This window comes from Helianthus annuus, chromosome 17 (genome assembly GCF_002127325.2).
Source record: "Helianthus annuus cultivar XRQ/B chromosome 17, HanXRQr2.0-SUNRISE, whole genome shotgun sequence".
Classification (NCBI taxonomy): domain Eukaryota; kingdom Viridiplantae; phylum Streptophyta; class Magnoliopsida; order Asterales; family Asteraceae; genus Helianthus; species Helianthus annuus.
In genome coordinates this window covers 12,802,668-12,822,290 of record NC_035449.2, presented here as the reverse complement: position 1 = coordinate 12,822,290, position 19,623 = coordinate 12,802,668, and the positions used below count along the sequence as shown (strand labels likewise).

At 35.6% G+C, this 19,623-nt stretch overlaps 3 protein-coding genes across 4 annotated transcripts; 2 read left to right on the top strand and 1 right to left on the bottom strand.

Annotated features, from left to right (window-relative positions):
* The first annotated feature begins 2,740 nt into the window (after window positions 1-2,740).
* LOC110921463 (putative ubiquitin-like-specific protease 1B) lies at window positions 2,741-7,746 on the top strand. 2 transcript variants are annotated; one of them, XM_035986705.1, is made up of 9 exons: window positions 2,741-3,706; window positions 3,797-3,876; window positions 4,006-4,096; window positions 4,183-4,281; window positions 4,877-4,969; window positions 5,059-5,178; window positions 6,037-6,140; window positions 7,184-7,256; window positions 7,376-7,746. In XM_035986705.1, the coding sequence occupies exons 1-9, from the start codon at window positions 2,924-2,926 to the stop codon at window positions 7,436-7,438; spliced, it is 1,506 nt and encodes a 501-aa protein (XP_035842598.1). In that variant the 5' UTR covers window positions 2,741-2,923; the 3' UTR covers window positions 7,439-7,746. The 2 variants fall into 2 exon arrangements, with proteins under 2 accessions (XP_035842598.1, XP_022021480.1); XM_022165788.2 differs by having other exon boundaries at window positions 2,742-3,706; window positions 4,003-4,096.
* A 2,784-nt stretch (window positions 7,747-10,530) lies between these two features.
* Window positions 10,531-13,264, top strand: LOC110920646 (translationally-controlled tumor protein homolog). Its single transcript, XM_022164831.2, has 5 exons — window positions 10,531-10,739; window positions 11,484-11,557; window positions 11,655-11,783; window positions 11,867-12,024; window positions 12,944-13,264. The coding sequence occupies exons 1-5, from the start codon at window positions 10,712-10,714 to the stop codon at window positions 13,059-13,061; spliced, it is 507 nt and encodes a 168-aa protein (XP_022020523.1). The 5' UTR covers window positions 10,531-10,711; the 3' UTR covers window positions 13,062-13,264.
* A 2,491-nt stretch (window positions 13,265-15,755) lies between these two features.
* LOC110922402 (NADH dehydrogenase [ubiquinone] iron-sulfur protein 5-B) lies at window positions 15,756-18,806 on the bottom strand. The gene is made up of 2 exons (XM_022166711.2): window positions 18,541-18,806; window positions 15,756-16,069 (listed from the first exon to the last, which is right to left on the bottom strand). The coding sequence occupies exons 1-2, from the start codon at window positions 18,688-18,690 to the stop codon at window positions 15,968-15,970; spliced, it is 252 nt and encodes an 83-aa protein (XP_022022403.1). The 5' UTR covers window positions 18,691-18,806; the 3' UTR covers window positions 15,756-15,967.
* Window positions 18,807-19,623: the final 817 nt, after the last annotated feature.

Sequence of the window (19,623 nt, the reverse complement as noted above, 5' to 3'; positions counted from 1 at the left end):
GTTTTTCACATTGTGAAAAACAAGCCAGTATGGCACAACCCGGTGCCATTAATGTCAAAGAAGTATTCCACATCTACTTCCGATACCGTTGGCATCGATAACAATGATACTCTGAACGAGATTAGGGATTTCAATATCAATCTCGTGGACAATGAAACTCCGACTGTGTTTGAAGAATTACCTAGTCCAATCGGGCAAAAGAAGGCGTAGGAGGCGAGGGCGAGGGTAAGAGGGAAACCAAAAACGAAGGAGACACCAGAGCCAACACCGATGGACCACGTCAAGCTAGATACATCAATAAATGGACAAACGAGAGCAAACAATTGATATATTCAGGGTCAAATGCCTCTGTTTCTGCTTAATCAAGACCTCAACATTCTATTTTTGGACCACTTGACAATGTATCAAGTAGCACGCTAAATGCACGAAAAGCTTTGTGAAGATATCAAAAACGCCATGCCTTACAATAGTTATTATTTATGGTTTTGCATGTTTCTTATTTTTAATTTTAGGTGTGCTTTTGTGTTAAATGTTGTATGTTTTTATCTTTAGTGTGTTTTTTAAATCACTGGTTTTTGCCCCGTTCGCGTTGTAGGGCACTAAGCCGAATATTTCTCTATCATAACATGTACGTGTGTGTTTCGGTTACTTGTACATACTACTTGTAACACAATCTCAAAAAAATTACATCGACTCAACCAGTTAAAACAAAACACTACTGTAGTTTTGCAAAAAAAAAAAAAACAAAAAACAAAAAATAAAACAATGACAAAACTGTAAATTTAAACGGTGCAAAATCGTATTTTGGTTTGACCAACAGAAAAAGTATCTGACAGCTGACCACCCATTTCCTCTTATGGTAGGGAAACATTATTCCCTGCGATGTCATTTGTTGTTATGGGTAATTTGTTGTACGTTTTTATAAGTTTGTTTTTTACATTATTTGTTTAATGTTTTTAAAATTTCATTTAAGACACGATTTTAAGGGAAATTATTAATGCACCATTATTTTTATCAGCCACATAATACCATAAACGGTAAGAATTAAATTATCATGATTCGAAAACCTATTCACACTATCATATAACACAATGTGATAGATAAAATATCGGTTAGAAATTGGCTACAAAGTAGGGGTGAGTAAAAACTGAACTGTTAATCGAAACTCAATTGAAAATTGATAAAACTGTACCGAAATTAAACGAAAACTCGAAGATCGGTTATCGGTTATCTTTTGTACCCTCGGTTAACCAAAGCATTCATCTTTTTTATATATATAACTTTATATCTTCATTTCATGTATTATACATCCATTTCATATATTTATACATCAAATTCTTGTTTTTATACCTTGGTTTTTATGTATTTTATCTACATTATATATATATATATATATATATACACACACACATCCATTCCATGTATTTGTACGTAAAAGTTTTAGCCCAAGTTTGGTCTGGTTATTAATTGAACTGAACTGAACCGAAAACTGACAAATTAACCGAATGAACCAAATCGATAAACCGATAACTTTGGTTACGGTTTCGGTTAAAGCTAATAACCGAACCGAACCGTGCACACCACTACTACAAAGTGCAAAACTCATAAAAAGTGTGAGAAGTTATAATATGAGTAGGTAAAACACCACCATAAAACACCCCAAAAGCACATATAACAAAGTGAAGATTATTAAAACACACTTTGTAGCTAAACCAAACTATGAGAATATAAATATAAATATAAATAATACAATATATGGGTTGAGCTCAAATACATAGTCTCATAAAACTAGGAAGTCGTAGGAAGGGTGCTAAACGGAATCCAATTGAACTCATTATAGCCAGTGACGGAGCTTGACCAAAAGTTTCGAGGGGGCGTAAAGTGATGAGACCCAAAATTTTCTTTCCTATCCTTATGTTTTGAGTCAGGTCGGGTTGGCTATTCGATTTAAGTCGAGTCAAATAATAATAGTTCCAAATAAAACAAAGTGTATATTTACCAAACTACCCATCATTTATATACAAAGTTTATAAATATTTATGATATACAATTTAGGAAAAATAATTGGGGGTGCGATCCTATATAATTTTAAAATTTTCGGACGAAAAATCGGAACTTATACACTTATAACCAAAACATTGGGGTGGGCGGGTGCACCCCCGGGCACCCACAATACTTCGCCACTGATTATAGCGGCATTGGAACCGTCTCATCGAACTCTACGATATTAGATTTTAGTTTTTCGCTTTTGGATTTTAGCTTGTAGATTTTAGAATATTTATTTGAGATCATTGTGTTTTTTATTTGGTATTGTTTTATTCTATTTTCGTTATTGTGTGTTTTTGCGATTCATTATCTTTTTTTCTTCAGCATCATGTTATATTTTGTTTGGCATTGTGTTATATTGTGCGATCTATTGTGTTTTTATACCGTTTTGCAAATTTAGAAGGCTGTAATAACGCAACCCAATGATTATATTAGGAGTGCTAAACAGGTCGTGTATGTGGGTTGACAGGTTTAATCCAACCCGAAAATTTTAGACGAACCCAAAGCTGACCTGAAAATCGTGTCATATATATGAATCTGAACCTGACCAGAATCTGAACCTGTTGGCCCGAACCCGACCAATTTAACTATACGGTTTCGTGAGTTCAACCTGTTTAAACTAAACCAAATCCACAAGTTTCGTGTAAGAAATTCACAACCCTAGATTATATATGTTATAATATGAGTGCAACCTTAAACGAAAAAAACAAACATACCTGCTTGAAGACCCACTGAACCCTTCATAGGTAATTAATTCCCTCTTTGAATCTAGGGATTTAATGCTCAAGTGATTCATTCGTTCCCCCAACATTCAATCTTCATACCAAATTTCACCTTCTAGGGTTTTGAAAAACCCTAAATTGTTCCCCAATCGTAAATGGGCGCTATGGCGAACAATCGCTTCAAGCGCAACGCACAATTTCAATCCTCATCACCCTCTACCTTCGATTATGATCATCCACACGTTTCAAAAAAGCTCAAATCATCTCATCCGGTACCCAATTCCATCGCTTCAAGCGCCGTCTCACGCCTCCGTTTATATCCGCAGCATGTATCCCCAATTGTCAGAGAAATTCAAGCTCCTTGTGTAGTTGTTAGAGGATTTACCGCAAGTTTGAAAAGATTTAACGGTAGTTGTAGTGAAAATAGTGGAAAAAGTGGAAAAAGATCGGATCTTTATGGGAATTGTGTTGTTTCAGAGTGTAAGTTTGTTGATTCTGAGATGGAGGATGATGTTGTAGAGGTTATTGATGTGGTTAATAATGGCAATGATGCTTCAGGGGATTCAGGTGTTGAGGAGATTGCAATGGTGGAGAGTGAGAAAGAAGAGGTTAATAAGTTAGTGGAGGTGCAGGCTATTAGAGATAAATACAGGGAGTTAGATGTGAAGGCGGAAGAAAATCGTCGGTTTCAGGTTTCGAATGATTTATTAGTGGTGTCAGAGTTGATAGATGGGAAGCCGTTGGATTCGTTATCTTTATCGTTGAACCGTAGGTTGGAGGTGGATGGTTTGCCTTATTATAAAAAGTTGTTGTATGATTCGTCTGAGCGGGACGTGCAGTTAAGTAGGTTGAAGTTTGATATCAGTTTAGTGGAGGAAAAGAGAGATTTTTATAAACAATTGTTTCTTGCGAAGAAAGATGAGGCGAAGGAAGATGAGGTGAGCTGTTTATGCTATGTATCTTTGAAATTTATACTTATATTAGTTGTTATTGTTGTTTGTCTCGTGTTAATGTGATTTGTGTTTTAGGACATGTTGATTGAGCCCTTTCGACCACTTGCCGATGATGACCTGGAAATGGTGGCTAATGCATTTTCTAATTCTAGCAGGTATGAAGTATAAGTGTGTGTATGCGTGTGCAGTTTGTGTGTGTTAGACGTATATTAATGATTAATGAATTCTTTGTGTGTTTTGCTATATGTTTTTGGAAATAAAATGTTGCTTGAAATTTGTAGAAGGAAGGTTTTGGTCACTCATGAGAATTCAAATATTACAATTTCCGGAGAAGTTCTAAGGTGTTTAAGACCTGGTGCATGGTTAAATGACGAGGTAGTTATTGATTTCACGGGTAATATTTGGTAGCAACATAACTTGTTAAGCAAGATCTTTAGCGTTGAGTTTTTTTCATACTATAGGTTATTAATCTTTATCTTGAGTTGCTGAAAGAGAGGGAAAAGAAGGAACCGAAAAAGTTTCTAAAATGCCATTTCTTCAACACGTTTTTCTACAAGAAGGTTAGTTAAATTCATCTCTTTCCGCCTCCTTGTTGGCGTTATTTGCATCGACGCATATTTTGGAGTATTCTCGTTCTCAAGATTTTTTTCTTTCTTTGGGAAATTTGAGAGTTAATTTTGGTCTGCAACTTTTATGTTGGTTTATATGGAGGATATGAAAGCAAGTTATCGCCTTTTATAAATGTGCTTAGTGCTGACTACTATGAGTGGATTCTTTGATTTTGGAACCATTTATGTATAAATTGCAAACATGAACAAAAAGTGAAGGATCAAGGTAATAGGAAATGCTTGATAGAATAGGTAAGCACAATTCAAAATTAGTTGTAGAAAAATTGCATAACGGATAACTAGGATTAGTAAATATTTTTTTTTCTAAAATTTACAAATCGGTCCAAAATATTAAATGTCCGGTTTTTAAAATTTTAAATGCATGCATCCAAATCGAACGGTTTTTTGTCATACCTCCCTTCTTAATTAATGACCTTCCTTTTTTTACCGTTTCTTTGTCACCTTGGTTTATACTTTATACAACTTAATTCAGATAAAATTTGGGATCGTTCATGATTCTTATTTTATATATTTGTTGCTACTATAGTTGATAAGTGGAAGGACGGGCTATGATTACAAGTCAGTTAAAAGATGGACTACTCAGAGGAAGTTGGGATACAGTCTCCTTGAATGTGACAAGGTAATATTAACTAATTTGTTTTTGTGTATTTCTTAATTATCGTACTAATCTCGCTTAAGTACGGTATCTTGATCATATCTTATAAGCAGATATTTGTCCCTGTTCATAAAGAAATACATTGGTGTTTGGCTGTCATCAACAAAAAAGAAGAAAAGTTCCAGTATCTCGACTCACTTGGAGGAGTTGATAAACAAGTAATGAGAGTATTGGTATGTATCACAGTGACTTCTTGTTTGGCACGTATGCGTATAAGTGTCATCACATCAATTACCGGCTTTTTTAGGTTTAAGTAGTGTCAAGATGGTCAGTTGATGGGTCAAAAACAGTTCAATGTGAAACCTAGCAAATTTAGTGCAGGTTGAAATGGGTTGGGTTGACCCACAAACACATTTTATCTATTTTAATTTGTATAAATATAGATCCTATGCAGTCAATAGCGTGCTATAGCTATAGCGCTTAGCGGACATACGAACCCATAGCGGTCCCGCTATTAGCGGTGCTAAATCCCGCTATTGGACCGCTATTTTGAACCCGTATAGCGGTCGTAGCACTGCTTTTAGCGGTTTTTCTTATTCCAGCCCAAAAATAAGGTAAAGCCCACATTAATTAACTTTTTGTTTATAAATAAACCCAAAAGTAAAGGCCCAAACCCAAAATCAAACCTAAATCGAGACCAAAAGTCTTCATTCGCTGGTTCTTTATTCAACAAAATTAAACCTAAATTTCGAAATCGCTGGACTTCCCCATTTAATGTTTTGGATTTTGATATTACTACTAATATTACTATAAATTTTGATATTATTATTAATATTTTTCAATATATATATATTTATATACATATAAATACATAAAACATGCATGATATAAAAAGTACCGCTATAACACCGCTATACCACCGCTATAACCTATATGTCATATAGCGGACCTTGACCGCTATTTGATTTTGGACCGCTATAACTGCATAGTATAGATCATTACTTACAGTTAGTTGTTTATATGCGTATGCATTCCCCAACCATAGTACCATACATGATACGTGTAGCTTACTGTTGGCTAATATTCTCCAGGCCAGATACGTTGTAGATGAGTTCAAAGATAAGAACGGGGAAGACATTGATGTTAGTTCTTGGCAGCAAGAATATGTTACAGACCTTCCTAACCAGGAGAACGGGTGTGCAATCCTTATACTGCTTTTTTTTTTGAGTAAAAGGCCATTTTTGTCCCTGAGGTTTGGCTACTTTTGCGACTTTCGTCCAAAGGTTTGTTTTTTCGCATCTGGATCCAAAAGGTTTGAAATATTGCTATTTTCATCCGGCTCGTTAACTCCATCCATTTTTCTTCGTTAACTCAGGGGTATTTCCGTCTTTTTTGTTAATTTAAAGGGCAATTCGGTCTTTTTCAGGGGTATTCGGTCTTTTTACATAAACTGAAAAAGACCGAATTGCCCGTTAAGTTAGCAAAAAAGATGAAAATACCCCTGATTTAACGGAGAAAAATGGTGGAGTAAACGAGCCGGATGAAAATGACAGGATTTCAAACATTTTGGATCCAAATGCTAAAAAACAAACCTTTGGATGAAAGTCGCAAAACTGGCCAAACCTTAGGGGCGGAAAACATTTCTCTGTTTTTTTTACTTCAAACCTTATCAATAGGGGTGCAAATGAGCCGAGCCCAAGCCCGAGCTCGACCAGGCTCGAGCTCGTTTAACATATGAAAGCTCGAGCTCGGCTCAATTCGAGCTTTATTTCTAAAGCTCGAGCTCGGCTCGAATGTAATTTTTCAAGCTCGAGCTCGGCTCGGTCTCGACTCGTTTAGTATTTATTAAATAATTTATATTAATTATAATTATTATTATTATACATATAATTAAGGTATTTTTTATATTTATATAAATGGTAATTATTATTATATAAATATATGTTTAATATATTAATAAAATATATAAAAACAGAAAGCTCGTTTAGGCTCGCGAGCCGGCTCGAGCTCGATAAGCGAAGCTCGGGCTCGGGCTCGTTTACTAAACGAGCTTGTTTTTTAGGCTCGGGCTCGGGCTTGTTTAAGCTCGGCTCGTTCGAGCTTTTTTTCGAGCCGAGCTTGAGTAGCTCACGAGTAGCTCGGCTCGTTTACACCCATACTTATCAATCAATGAGATTCTGCTAGTTTACAGCCTATGTGTTTCTCTTTTGATCATGATTAGTTTTTTCTTTTTACCAGGTTTGACTGTGGTGTATTTATGATTAAATATGCCGACTTTTATAGCAGGGGACTTGGCCTCTGCTTCAAACAAGTGAGTTAGATGACAATCCCGCTCTTCTTTTCCCTAAATATATCAAGTATTTTGCATGATCTCATCATTTGCGATGATTTCAGACGTTAATTAAATCTTTTAATCATGCTTTATTATAGGAACATATGCCGTATTTTAGGTTGAGGACCGCCAAGGAGATATTGAAACTAAGAGCTGACTAAACATCTTTTGTGCTGTGTTGTAAGCATGTGGTGTATATAACAATCTCTATAAGGCAAAGCATGAGGTTGAGGTAACATATTTCCATGATTTCCATTTTTCGACGTCGTTGAGGCTTCATCAAAGCAGCCAGAAATGTAGTTAGTTATAAGTTTTGTTTGTTTTGTGGGTTAATAATGTTTGGTTATTAAGTTGATCCATCGGTTTTGAAATTTTGAATTATGCGAACCTTTTTGCGAAAGTTGCAGTGGCCCTTTTTGCAGCCATTGATGCTTTTGGATAGAATATCAGATACTGTTTTTGTGGATTTTTTTGTTGTTTTTGTTAGGCTTCACGGTATGGGGCTCGTGAACAGCCCTAGTCACAACCACCTTACCGTTTATTTAACATTACAAATCTTCTATGGTTGTTTTGTCAACTAAACTCGTTACAGATTTTAATATGTTTTGACAGACTTTAAATTTATTCCTTTAAAGTTCAGTAGATTATCGTCCGTATCCAATCCTAGTCCTGATTTGTATCGATCCACACTTTTCGTTTAAATGAGAAAGTGCTTCTATAAACACAAATTGAAGCTCATCAAATATTTCTAGCTTCAAGAGAGTTTATCCAAGGACACGAATTGAAGCTCTTACTATGGTAAGTAACACTTGCCTAAAGACAACCGAATAAGAATTTTCAAGATTGGTTTAGGAGGCTTGAATGTACGATTTCACCCGCAATCCCTTGGTGAACGTCTCTGAGGAAAAGGAAAAGGGTGTGTACATAAGACTTCACTGATGGATTAATGACAATGAATGCAGAGTGTTCACCTATTGAAATAATCGCCGGCGTAACACTGACTGCTACATTGTTTTTAAAATAGCGGTGGATATCTTGGATCAATGGTGTATCACCGACTGACCTTCGTTGTTGGATCACCGACAACACTTGTAAAGCCTGTCAAAGAAAACTCTTCAAATTTATTATCTTCAAAATTTCTGGCAGGTCACCGTCGGCCATCCATCGCAAATACAAACTCACTGACAACGTGTGAAAAGTCTGGAATGAAATCTTATTTTTAAAATCCCTTTAGGTAATCACATACCAACAATGTGAAATCTAATTTTAAAAAAATAATAATAAATGGATGTAAAACATTTGACGGAATTCCATCAAAAGTACCTACATATTAGCAAGGGATATTAAATAAATATTTTCACCTATTCTTGGTGATCACCAACAGACACTTCTGTCAGTTATTTTTTTGTCGGTGAAAGTCAGTTTTCTAGTAGCGGTCTTAGATTCCACCAACATGTAATGTTGGAGCCCTGCTATGCACATGAACTCATGAAGAGCTTCAGCCGTTATGAAATCATCACTCCAGCCCAACCAACAACAGATTTATGTTTCAAACACCATATGATGAAGACAAAAGGATTCAGGGGAGGAGAAAGTACTTCATGACAAATAAATTTTCCTAAATACAAGGGTTGTGGCAATTGGATAACCGACAAGTCGACAACAAACCTGAATATCACGCCAACTTTGTGAACCGATTTCACTTAAAAGATATAGTTATAAACTACTAACAATTACTATAAAAGGTTTCTCATCGACTATATATAAATTACTCGGTCCAATTCTAATTTCAATGGCTATCAATCATGCATATCACTCTTTCTTACTCCTTTTGATTCTTTCAGTATCTATGAATCGCGGTTTATTTTCTATCTCTTATACTTACATATACTACATGCGTACAGTTGAGCTTGTTGTAACTTGTAACTGGCATTTGTATGGTCAGGTGGTGCTAGAAACTGTGATGGTTGTTGTAAGGATTGTATATCAGAAGAATCATTTGGTAGAAAATGGGGTTTTGTTAAGAACAATGTCGAAAATGAGAAGATCAATGTTGGCTATTGCATGCCGAGGTGTTGGTTTTCGAGACGATGTTACTGTTGTTTGAAGGATCAAAAATGTTATCAACAATCCCATGGTTGCAATGACAATTGTAAATAGTTATTATTACTAATTTGAACTAATTAAGATCCTAGCTAATTTGTTTGTTAAATTTTAAATCCCCTTTTATTGAACAACAATAATATTATCATATAAAAGGCTAGCGGGAGACGAGAAAAAACCCCGGATACCGATCCATCAAAGCTAAAAACCAACCATTAAAACGAACAAAGCACCAAAAACAACCATTTACAACTCGAATTTGATAGCACCATGTGATTAGGATCTAATCGGTTGATAGTATTTTACACTTGTAAATATAAGCCACTAATACACTGAGTTAACAAATAGTCGACGAGAGTGATGCAATGTTAAATTTAGAAACCACAAGCACATAGGTGGCGGAAAAAAGTTGGGGGACACAAGTTGATCCCGCTAGGGCTGATCAACTCCCGGTTCCAAATCGTCGGAATCGGGGAACCGAACCGGAACCGCCAGTTCCAAACCTTATTGTTGTATTTAGGGTTCGATTCCGGTTCTTAAATTTGGGAGAAAACGGACCTTGGTTCGGTCCCGGTTATAGGTCCCGGTTATAACCGACGGGTCCGTTTAAAAAACCGCTAGAACCGGTTTGGGCTTTAACTTTAAGTATCATATTCAAAAACCCTATTAATTAATTTATTTAAACGATAAAAATTATATTTAAAAATATGTTTTTACGATTAAAGAATATAGAAAAATTTATTTCATTGTTAATTTTATGAGTTCGGGGGAGAACCGTTTAACCCGGTTCCGAACCAAATTGGAACCGTTAAAATACGGTTCAGTTCCGGTTCTTATATTTAGCAATTAACGGTTTCGATTCAGTTTGGTTTTGAACTGTTGCACAACCCTAGATCCCGCTACCAAACAAGAAAAACACAAATTACATTTTTATTTACAATACATTAAACTTTTTATATTAACCTTTGTCTTAATTAAATATTATCACATACTTTTCTGAAATCTATAAATTTTTAATTGGTAAAAAAATGAATATTGAAAAGATGCTAAAGGCATCAATGAAAAAGATGCTTAGTCAAAAGCCGAAAGAAAGAGTGAGGGAATCTAGCGCTTTTAAACCAACCACACAGGCAAATAATTAAAAAGGGTACAAACGAAAATCACAAAAAGCTGAAGGACCCTTTTCGTAACTTCACATCAAAATTCTGTTCCTCCATCCCCAAAACCCTCGCCTATATATACAACCTGTATATCTGTTCTCCAAACCCTCTCCCCTTTGCAAGTTGCTTTGTTCCTTTTATTTCAATCCATTCGAGAAGCATCTTGCAAACATGTTGGTCTATCAAGATTTGATTTCTGGTAATCTTTTCTTTTATTATTTCTATTATAAAGTTTTTTTTTTTTTTTTTTTTTACCTTTTTAGTAACATAGCTTTTTGATTGAGAATTTTAGGGTTTTTTTGGTTATTGATTGTGGTTAATTATTATGGAATTGTGTAGATCTAGGATTGATTTGTTGTATGTTGGATGGATGAATTTGTTGGTTTTTATTTGATGCTTTGATTTGTAGCTATTTTAGATCTGATTATTGGTTTCCGTTAGGGTTTTTTTTATTTACCTGTTTTTATATATGTTATGTTTTTTTAGTCTTTAAATTTATCAATTTGTGGTTATTGAGTTTAAAGTTTGTATCTTTCTAGCTGCAAATCTTTGTGTATGTTTTTTAATTTTTAATTTAATATAAGTTGTAGTTATAGAGTTGGAAATTTTGTATCTTTTTAGCTGCAAACCTTTGTGTATGTTTTTGTTTAGTCTTTTAATTTAACAAATTGTTGTTATAGAGTTGGGTTTTTTTTTTTTTTTTTTTTTTTTTTTTTTTTTTTAAATCTTTTTAGCTGCAAACCTTTGTGTATGTTTTTAATTTAACATATTGTTGTTATAGAGTTGATTTTTTTTTGTATCTTTTAACTGCAAATCTTTGTGTATGTTTTTATTTTTATAGTTTATCAAATTGTAGTTATGGAGTTGAATGCTTATTTCAAATGCGTTGTTTATTATGTGATGCCGGTTGCATCTTTAGCTCAAATTGTACATGTAATTTTAGGTGACGAGCTTCTTTCTGATTCGTTTCCCTACAAGGAGATCTTGAATGGTATCCTATGGGAAGTTGAAGGAAAGGTATATCTTGTTTCTTGTATACCATCATATGTTTTGTAAATGTATGATTAGCCGCAAGGATTTTAGTCATCTGTAATACGAAAACTTGGTTTTGTAGTGGGTGGTACAAGGAGCGGTGGATGTTGACATTGGTGCAAACCCTTCTGCTGAAGGAGCCGATGACGACGAGGGCGTTGATGATCAAGCCGTGAAGGTGGTCGACATTGTTGACACCTTTAGACTCCAGGTAAATAATATCATCCAATTATAACACCTAAGTAAGTTTCAAACGGTTTATATATGAGTACTTATAAAACATTGCATTTGTAGGAACAACCCCCTTTCAACAAGAAGCAATTTGTTGCTTACATCAAGAATTACATCAAAAATATTACCCCCAAGCTTGATGAAGAGAAACAAGAATTCTTCAAAAAGAACATCGAGGCCGCAACAAAATTTCTCCTTGGCAAGCTTAGCGACCTCCAGTTGTAAGTCATGTTTTCTTTTGTTACTTTGCATATATATGTATATATGCATGTGTATATATATATTTATATATAGGGCGGGGTTCTAGAGTGAACACTGGTGTATTTGTGAACTGAGTGAACAAATCATGACCGTTGATTTAAATCATCTAATCATAAAATACACTAGTGTATTTTCATCATCAAATCTTGGCCATTGATTTACGCTTGTGTATACACTTGTGTTTTGATAATCAAGGGCTAGGATTAGTTCACTACTGTTCATAATCAAGGGGTTGTTCACTAATGAACTTAATCCTATATATATATATAGAGAGAGAGAGAGAGGCCAGCTAACGTACAAGAGTGCTTATCATGCAAAGCGTATGCGAGCATCTCAACCGCACATCTGACCTACCCTTGGCTTTAAATTGAACGCGGTGGCACAATAGTAATTAACTTGACATAATTACGAACGTGATAATCGAGCCGGGGGTCTCACTGGAAGCAGCCTCTCTATTCCTACGGGGTAGAAGTAAGCTGTCTACATCTTACCCTCCTCAGACACTATCTTAGCCTTGCTATTGGTGGGATTTACTGAGTATGATGATGATGATGATGAGAATTACGCGCGTGATAATGCATAATTATGCATGGGTTGTGTTAAACCCTAATCACACACGTTATTTGCAGAATTACACACATTATAAAAAAACAAAACCCACATGCCACCAAACATGAAAATTATGCATGTTAAACTAAAAATTACGCATGGGTTGTTTCAAACCTTAATTACACACACGCATGTTATAAAAAAAAAAAAAAGGAATGGCACGCGGCACAATCTCCTTCTCGCGTACGCTTCGCACGATAACCACTCTTGTATTTTACACTTTCTCTTTATATATAGAGAGAGTGCTAACTGTACGGGATTGTTTTGCAGTTTTGTTGGGGAGAGCATGCATGATGACAGTTCCATGGTGTTTGCTTACTACAAGGAAGGTGCTACTGACCCGACATTTTTGTACATTGGTGTGGGGTTGAAGGAGGTGAAGTGTTAAGAAGGATTATTATCATCCCAAGCCAGCAAAGAGTTTGAGGCACTTGCTGTAGCTGTTGCTTTAAAATGTTTGGTTTTCGTTCTATTAAGTATGGATCTATTTATTCTTGTGTTGATGTTCGGTTTCATTTTTGGACTAGAATTGGTATTGGTATTGGAAATTGGAATTAAGTAAAACTTTGATATTCAGAGTGTTTGGCTGTCTCCTTTGATTTGAATTTTTTTTAATCTCAACTGAAAATTGGGTGTAATGGTGGTTTTTGTCGGAAGCTAAAAGGCCGAATGGCCTCGAAACTAATAGAGTGGTATTTGTTTTGGTTCTTGTTTGTGTTTTGAGTCTCCTTAGCCATTACGGATGAGCCTGCTTGGCAACCCTAGCGAAATAGATGTGTCGGGTCAAGTAACTGGCTGGTACGATTTTGGCCAAAATGAGTTGCTACCATTTTTTTTTAAATTTTCCCAGTGTAAGATTTTTAAGACAACTAGGGGCTCTAACCGAATAAGAGGCTCCATTCAGCATGTTTATAAATCTGACCGATTTAGAGGCTCTGACCGATTCAGAGGTTTCCTTTTAGTGAACCAAACACACTCTACCTGCCTCTCTGACGGATTTACAGGTATTCTCTTAATCATTTAGAGGCTATCAAATAGGTAATGTGTGGGGGTGGCGGTGACAGTGGCAATGACAATAGCGGCAACAACAGTGATGGTGGCGATGGTGTAGGTTTTTATGACAGTGGAGATTGCAACAGTGATGATGGCGACACCGATGGGGGCTTGTGGCATCAGCGGTGGTGTGTGGTGGCCGTGGTGGTGTTGGACTACTGACAAGAAGTAGGCAGTGGTAATGGACATTTCCAGTGGGAGGGGTGGTCAATTTAAACCCATTTTAAATTGAAAAGTTGCATACAAGAATTATCTTTAACACATGATTGTAGATTCAAAATCCCCTTTACAAAACCATGGAAAAGTGGAAAACCAACAATAAGCAAATAATAATGCAAGCCACTCATATAAGCAATTTGTGAAGTCTTTATCACTAAAACCACAAGAATGGTGCACACATTATGAACATCCATTTTCATGACCAAACCTTAACAAAAGTGATATAAATCACCAAAACAAAATCATAATACCAACTTTATTCCAAATCAACCATAATCACACATCGCATAAGCGCACCTACCTGGGCTAGAACAACCCTCAAAACACCCTCCACAATGTCGAGGATCGTTTCTAACATCTACACATTTCCCATCACAACAAACAAACTCATAACCACAAACATGTCCACACCCGCCACAATGGTTGCGATCCGCCATAACATCTTTACAAAACTTGCCAAAACAACACACTGAACCGCCCCATGGGTTCTTCTCGGGATTGGAGCAAAAGTCAGGATCGTTTTGACACCATGAAACTCTCTGTCTACCCCTCGAGAGAGCTCGAAAAAAGTTTGAGTGCGTTGGAACGCTAGAAACAGAAGCTATTAGATTTCCGAATACCAAGAGACACAATAACAGCAACCAATGGCCAAAACTAACATAACTGAATTTAGAAGGGTATGAACAAAGCATGCATGGATGATGTTGATGAAAACCGAATGATATTTCAGTAAAGATGAGCATAGATATAGAGAACTGGTAAGCAAGAAAAAGTTTATTATTTCGGGGTTACGCAACGATCGACCTAACATGTAATATATGAATGTGACAGGGTTATATAAACAAATGAAATCAATAAAACATGCTATGTGTTATCACTTGAGAGTTCATAAGTCAATGAGCATCTACTAACTGCTCAATTTTCTAAAGCTGCAGTAGCTAAGGTATGATAATATTTATAATTAACTAATAGCACAAGAATAAGTGTGGGACTAGTGAGATCAGCAGTTTGAAAACAGAAGTATGAGAAGAAAAAAAAACATAACTGTACACACATATAGAGAGTGGGGTTACAATGCTCTTGTATCTTTTATTTTGGATCTGATACACAAAACGTTACGTTACGTTACATTTCTCTTCCACTACGTTTGATTATCTTTTAAACATTGTGTATAAGTGCATCATGCGGTTCTTGAGGTTCTCAGCATGATATTGGTTCTTACACGAATGCGCCCTAGGGACGCGTTTGTTTGATAACCAATAATATGTTGAGAACCACATAAACACATGTACATAGTGCTTTATTGAAATAATGGTAGAACAGGAAAATAAAAAATGGTTAACTTCTCTCCCCACTCTTTCTTTGGTTTTTTCTAGGGGTGCCAATGAGCTGAGCGGCTTGCGAGCTACTCGAGATTGGCTCGAAACGAGCTGAGCCTTATCGAGCTTGAGCCTAAAATAAAGCCCGTTTTTTTTCGAGCCTGCCATGTGAAGCTCGCCAAATTGTCGAGCCTTAATGTAATTTTTGTTTTAAATAATATTTAATAACATTTACCCCTTATTTAAGTTGTCTAGTAAACAAGTCAAACCGAGCTTATTTAAACTTGTTTACGAGCCGAACCTGAACCTAAAAATAAGTTTGTTTAGTAGACGAGCCCGATGAGCTTTATTTGTCGAGCTCGTGAGCCTAAACGAGTCTATTATTTATATTAATTTTTATTCAATAATTAATTAGTAGATAACAAACGAGACGAGCCCGAACCGAGCTCGAGAAACTACCAACGAGCCGAGCTCAAGCCTGGTCTAATATGTAACACAAAAAAGGGCTATGATTAAGATTATAAAATAATGTGCTCAAACACTCAATTTAACAATATCATTAGGATGTTGCTGATGAAAATTGACAAGTACTCAATCACTTGAAACAATAAAGAGGCACACAAAATTGCGCCACCTTTCAAGAAATAAAATAGATTGCACACCTCAACCATTATTGTAAACCGGAAAATTTGATAATTTTACACTAATGATGCGGAACTCCATCTCCATCCCCACCTTTTGCCTTCTGTGCAGCAGCTCTTATCTGACGTTGTTCCTCTTTGTAAATCCGGTTTCGTCGTTGAAACTGTTTCACAATCAAATTTGAATATATTAGTGACGAGTTAGACATTCTCAAAATGATTATAAAATGAGTAAGTTGACCAACAGAAGTCAACATTGTTTATATTTCAAGTAAAGATTCAAAATTACACCAACAATTTTACATGCTAAAATGCACCTCTCCCTCAGTCTAAACCGAAAAACAGACTGTACATGTTCCTTTTATAAGAAACACCTTTGAAACTACAAACACTTAGGTTAACTTTTTATTGTATATTAACATATATAATGGAAAATAAAATACATGTCACCAACAAGATAATGGGTAGCTGAGGAGAGTGTATTAATGTAAAATTACAAAACCAAATGATTAACTACTAGAAAATATATATGTTATAGAGATAACTTACGGGGCCAACAGGCCAAGATACAAAATTCCAATGTTAACTCAATTCATAATACCAATGGGGTGTTGGTCCATTGGCAAAGGCAAAGTCTTTAAACACCTTGGGAGAGTGAGGTCTTGGGTTCAAGTCCCACAGACGACAAGATTAAAGAAATTAGCCGTTCAAAAAAAAAAAAAAAAAACTCAATTCACAATATACTTATGTGAAGGCATGTTCAATTGCATAATCAACATAATAAATACTATTAAATGACTTGTGTTGTGTGTTAGTTTGTCAAAATCAAACTGATTCAATGAACTTATTTACACATTACAGATAGATCACGTGTCTAATTTATTCTGTCATGTTTCTATATGACCTAATGTAAGCCTATACAGTCATGCATAGTTTCACAATCGTATACCTTCTCCCTAGACTAATTTAAATTTTCTTCTCTAATTTACTATTCTATATGGTATCACAGCATCCAACGATCCTGATGACCAAATCATTTCAGTTGTCTGTATAAACTTTTTTATAAATTAGACACCGATCCTGAATTTTAAAAACCAGAGAAAATGCAGCAAAGATCTGCAGAGAAACACAGCAACAATTTGCCACGAATAGCAGAATTTAGATCAAGGAACAAGCAACCAGAAAAGAAAAGAAAAGAAGAACAGATTAGAAGTTGTTAACAATGAATTGTTCGCCATGGCATCATTAACAACAAAGAAAATAAATTTATCTAAAAAGAAATTTCCCAACTTGGCTGAAGCCGAGGCAACGCAAAAAAAGCAACAACAGCCTTGGCTGTTGTGGCTGCATGAGAACCAAGCAAAGACAAGCAAGGTGTTGACTGTTGACCATAAGAACAGTTTTCGAGTCAGCAGGGCTGCCGTTCTGGGCACGAGACACAAGGCAAGACAGCCACTTTGCTGCTGGTGTTGGCATCTTTTAACTTTTCATTATCTTTCGAATCTATTATCTATTTCAAGCTAAACATTGTGTTTGAGGGGACATGCTAAGAGTAGTGGGTTCCTAATAGTGAGTAGTATGCACTTATGTTACTTGTGAAGTTAGCATTCATTTTCTATACAGGTAATCATAAAAAAACTCTCCAGTTTGGGAAAAGAAAACACATTTCAATATTACATTATATAATTATATATCCATTCTGTATATGTACATCACACAAGCAAGCAGAAATTTGTGTCTTATATGTTCGATACGGGCAATGAACTAGGATGATCACCTAGTAGAACATATAGTTACGCAACAACACGTACCAAGAAACACAAAGCAGTTGCAGATTTCTATTAGTGCAGTAATGCACATATTTTAAGTATAAAGATTAGAACAAAAGTAATTAACTTCCATAACCAACTGGTAACTGGAACTATTGTAGCAGGGCTACTTAAGGCCTGGCTCCTAATCAAATGTTTTATAAAATCTCTCTTTTGTTTCTACTTCCTCTTCTTATTTGCTAAGTAGTTAATGCGGCAAAATATCGGATTTTGGAAAAGGAGCAATATTTGAGATATCGGTTATTGCGGTGGGATATTGGTAATTTTAATATCATGCTAAAGTTATATATATAGCAATTTAACACCAACAATTCAGTATACTCTCCTACCATTAACAAATTAACGTTTTGAAACTTGCAAAACACTAACCATTGAAGCAAGTAGGAACCGATTAAGACTTAAAACACTAACATTTAACAATAACAACTAACAATTAAGACTTAAAACACTAATAGAAATAAGAAGAAAGGTAGTGCGGTCAAATATTGGTCCAATATCGGTCAATATAGCCGATATTATCAGGACCGATATTCTAACCATATTTAGCAACGTTATCTCGGTAGGGGACCGATAACCGATATATCAATGATATATCTGGATATTGACTACATAGCTTATTTGTAAATCCAACTGTAACCCTAACAATTTCCGTAGCAAAATAATGCAAATCATCAATTAGGGTTTAAAATAGACTATACATAACAGCTTTATAACATTATCAATCATTTTAATTTGCAAATAAAGCTAGAATACATATATATAATATTCAATTAGATCGGATCTGATTGGAATGAAGTGTATTGTACCTCTTTAGAGTGGTGAAGACACTCGAGATAGTCTTCACGGAGAAGAGAGCAGTCTTTGGGTTCTCTGCAACGAGACATACACTCGCTGAAATCCATCCAGAAGTCGTAGCATCTTCCCTTGTTTCCGGTTATCCCCCATCCTGACGCCATTGATTCTGATTTTGATCTTTCTGAACCTAACCGAGGTTGAAGATGATGTGAATTGTCGCCCCTTCACCACTCTGTGTTTGATTATGGGCCTCCTAACTTTTATTTTGGGTCATTATAGGTTGCTAATTGCTTGGGCCTTATATTATAAATAGCATGGTTGTAATAGTTGTAAAAATTCAGATTAGTCTGTGATACGTTGCTGATTAGTCGCTAGTTTCTCGTTCATTGAGTAATTTTTATCTAATCGGTCAATTAATCAGTGGGCGGTCAACGGTGGTCAAATCTAGTCCTAATTGGACAAAAATCGGTGGTAGTGTAGCAATTCCGACCAAATTTGGGCCAGATTCTTTTGACTACAACCTGTAAATTCTGGTAATTAATATTATTTACTTGAAAATATGGGTCGAATAAGGTGTTAAAAGTTAAAACATGTATATTTAAAAAATACATAAAAAAATGTGTGTGTGTATATATAAAACTGAAAATTACCTATAAAATCTCGATCCGATTAATAAATATTAATCCCGATTAATCGCTAGTCAATACCTCACCGGCCAATTAGTGCCTAGCGATTCTTACACCCTTGATAAAATAGAAGTGCACAAATCTTGTTCTGGCTCAAACCAATTAGGGGTTGGTCAAAGATAGTCAAAACCAGTTTTTTCTCTAGCCCGATTAGGTTTAAAACCTGTTTTTGTGAGTGGAGAGGATCAGTTTGGTTTGGGTTCGGGTTTGAAACCAGGTTTTAACTGGTCTGGTTTAGTATTTTTTTTCCTGTTAATTCTCATTAAAATACCAAAACAACAAATTACAAGCAAACAACAGGTAAACGAGCAACAAACTGCGCTGCAACCCCCTTTTGAATTGCAAAACCGATCCTACTAAAGACGAATCTACTCTGAAGGGTCACGACATTACTATTCACGACCAGCT

What these genes read in the sequence shown, in the direction of transcription:
- LOC110922402 (XM_022166711.2), bottom strand. Translation starts at nt 18,690, where the DNA reads ATGGCGTCAGGATGGGGGATAACCGGAAACAAGGGAAGATGCTACGAC. An exon ending in GTCTTCACCACTCTAAAGAG is followed by an intron (nt 16,070 to 18,540) that starts GTACAATACACT and finishes ATTGTGAAACAG; the next exon opens with TTTCAACGACGAAACCGGAT.
- LOC110921463 (XM_022165788.2), top strand. Translation starts at nt 2,924, where the DNA reads ATGGGCGCTATGGCGAACAATCGCTTCAAGCGCAACGCACAATTTCAA. An exon ending in AACAAGTAATGAGAGTATTG is followed by an intron (nt 5,179 to 6,036) that starts GTATGTATCACA and finishes AATATTCTCCAG; the next exon opens with GCCAGATACGTTGTAGATGA. An exon ending in TTGGCCTCTGCTTCAAACAA is followed by an intron (nt 7,257 to 7,375) that starts GTGAGTTAGATG and finishes GCTTTATTATAG; the next exon opens with GAACATATGCCGTATTTTAG.
- LOC110920646 (XM_022164831.2), top strand. Translation starts at nt 10,712, where the DNA reads ATGTTGGTCTATCAAGATTTGATTTCTG. An exon ending in TTGACACCTTTAGACTCCAG is followed by an intron (nt 11,784 to 11,866) that starts GTAAATAATATC and finishes TTGCATTTGTAG; the next exon opens with GAACAACCCCCTTTCAACAA. An exon ending in AAGCTTAGCGACCTCCAGTT is followed by an intron (nt 12,025 to 12,943) that starts GTAAGTCATGTT and finishes ATTGTTTTGCAG; the next exon opens with TTTTGTTGGGGAGAGCATGC.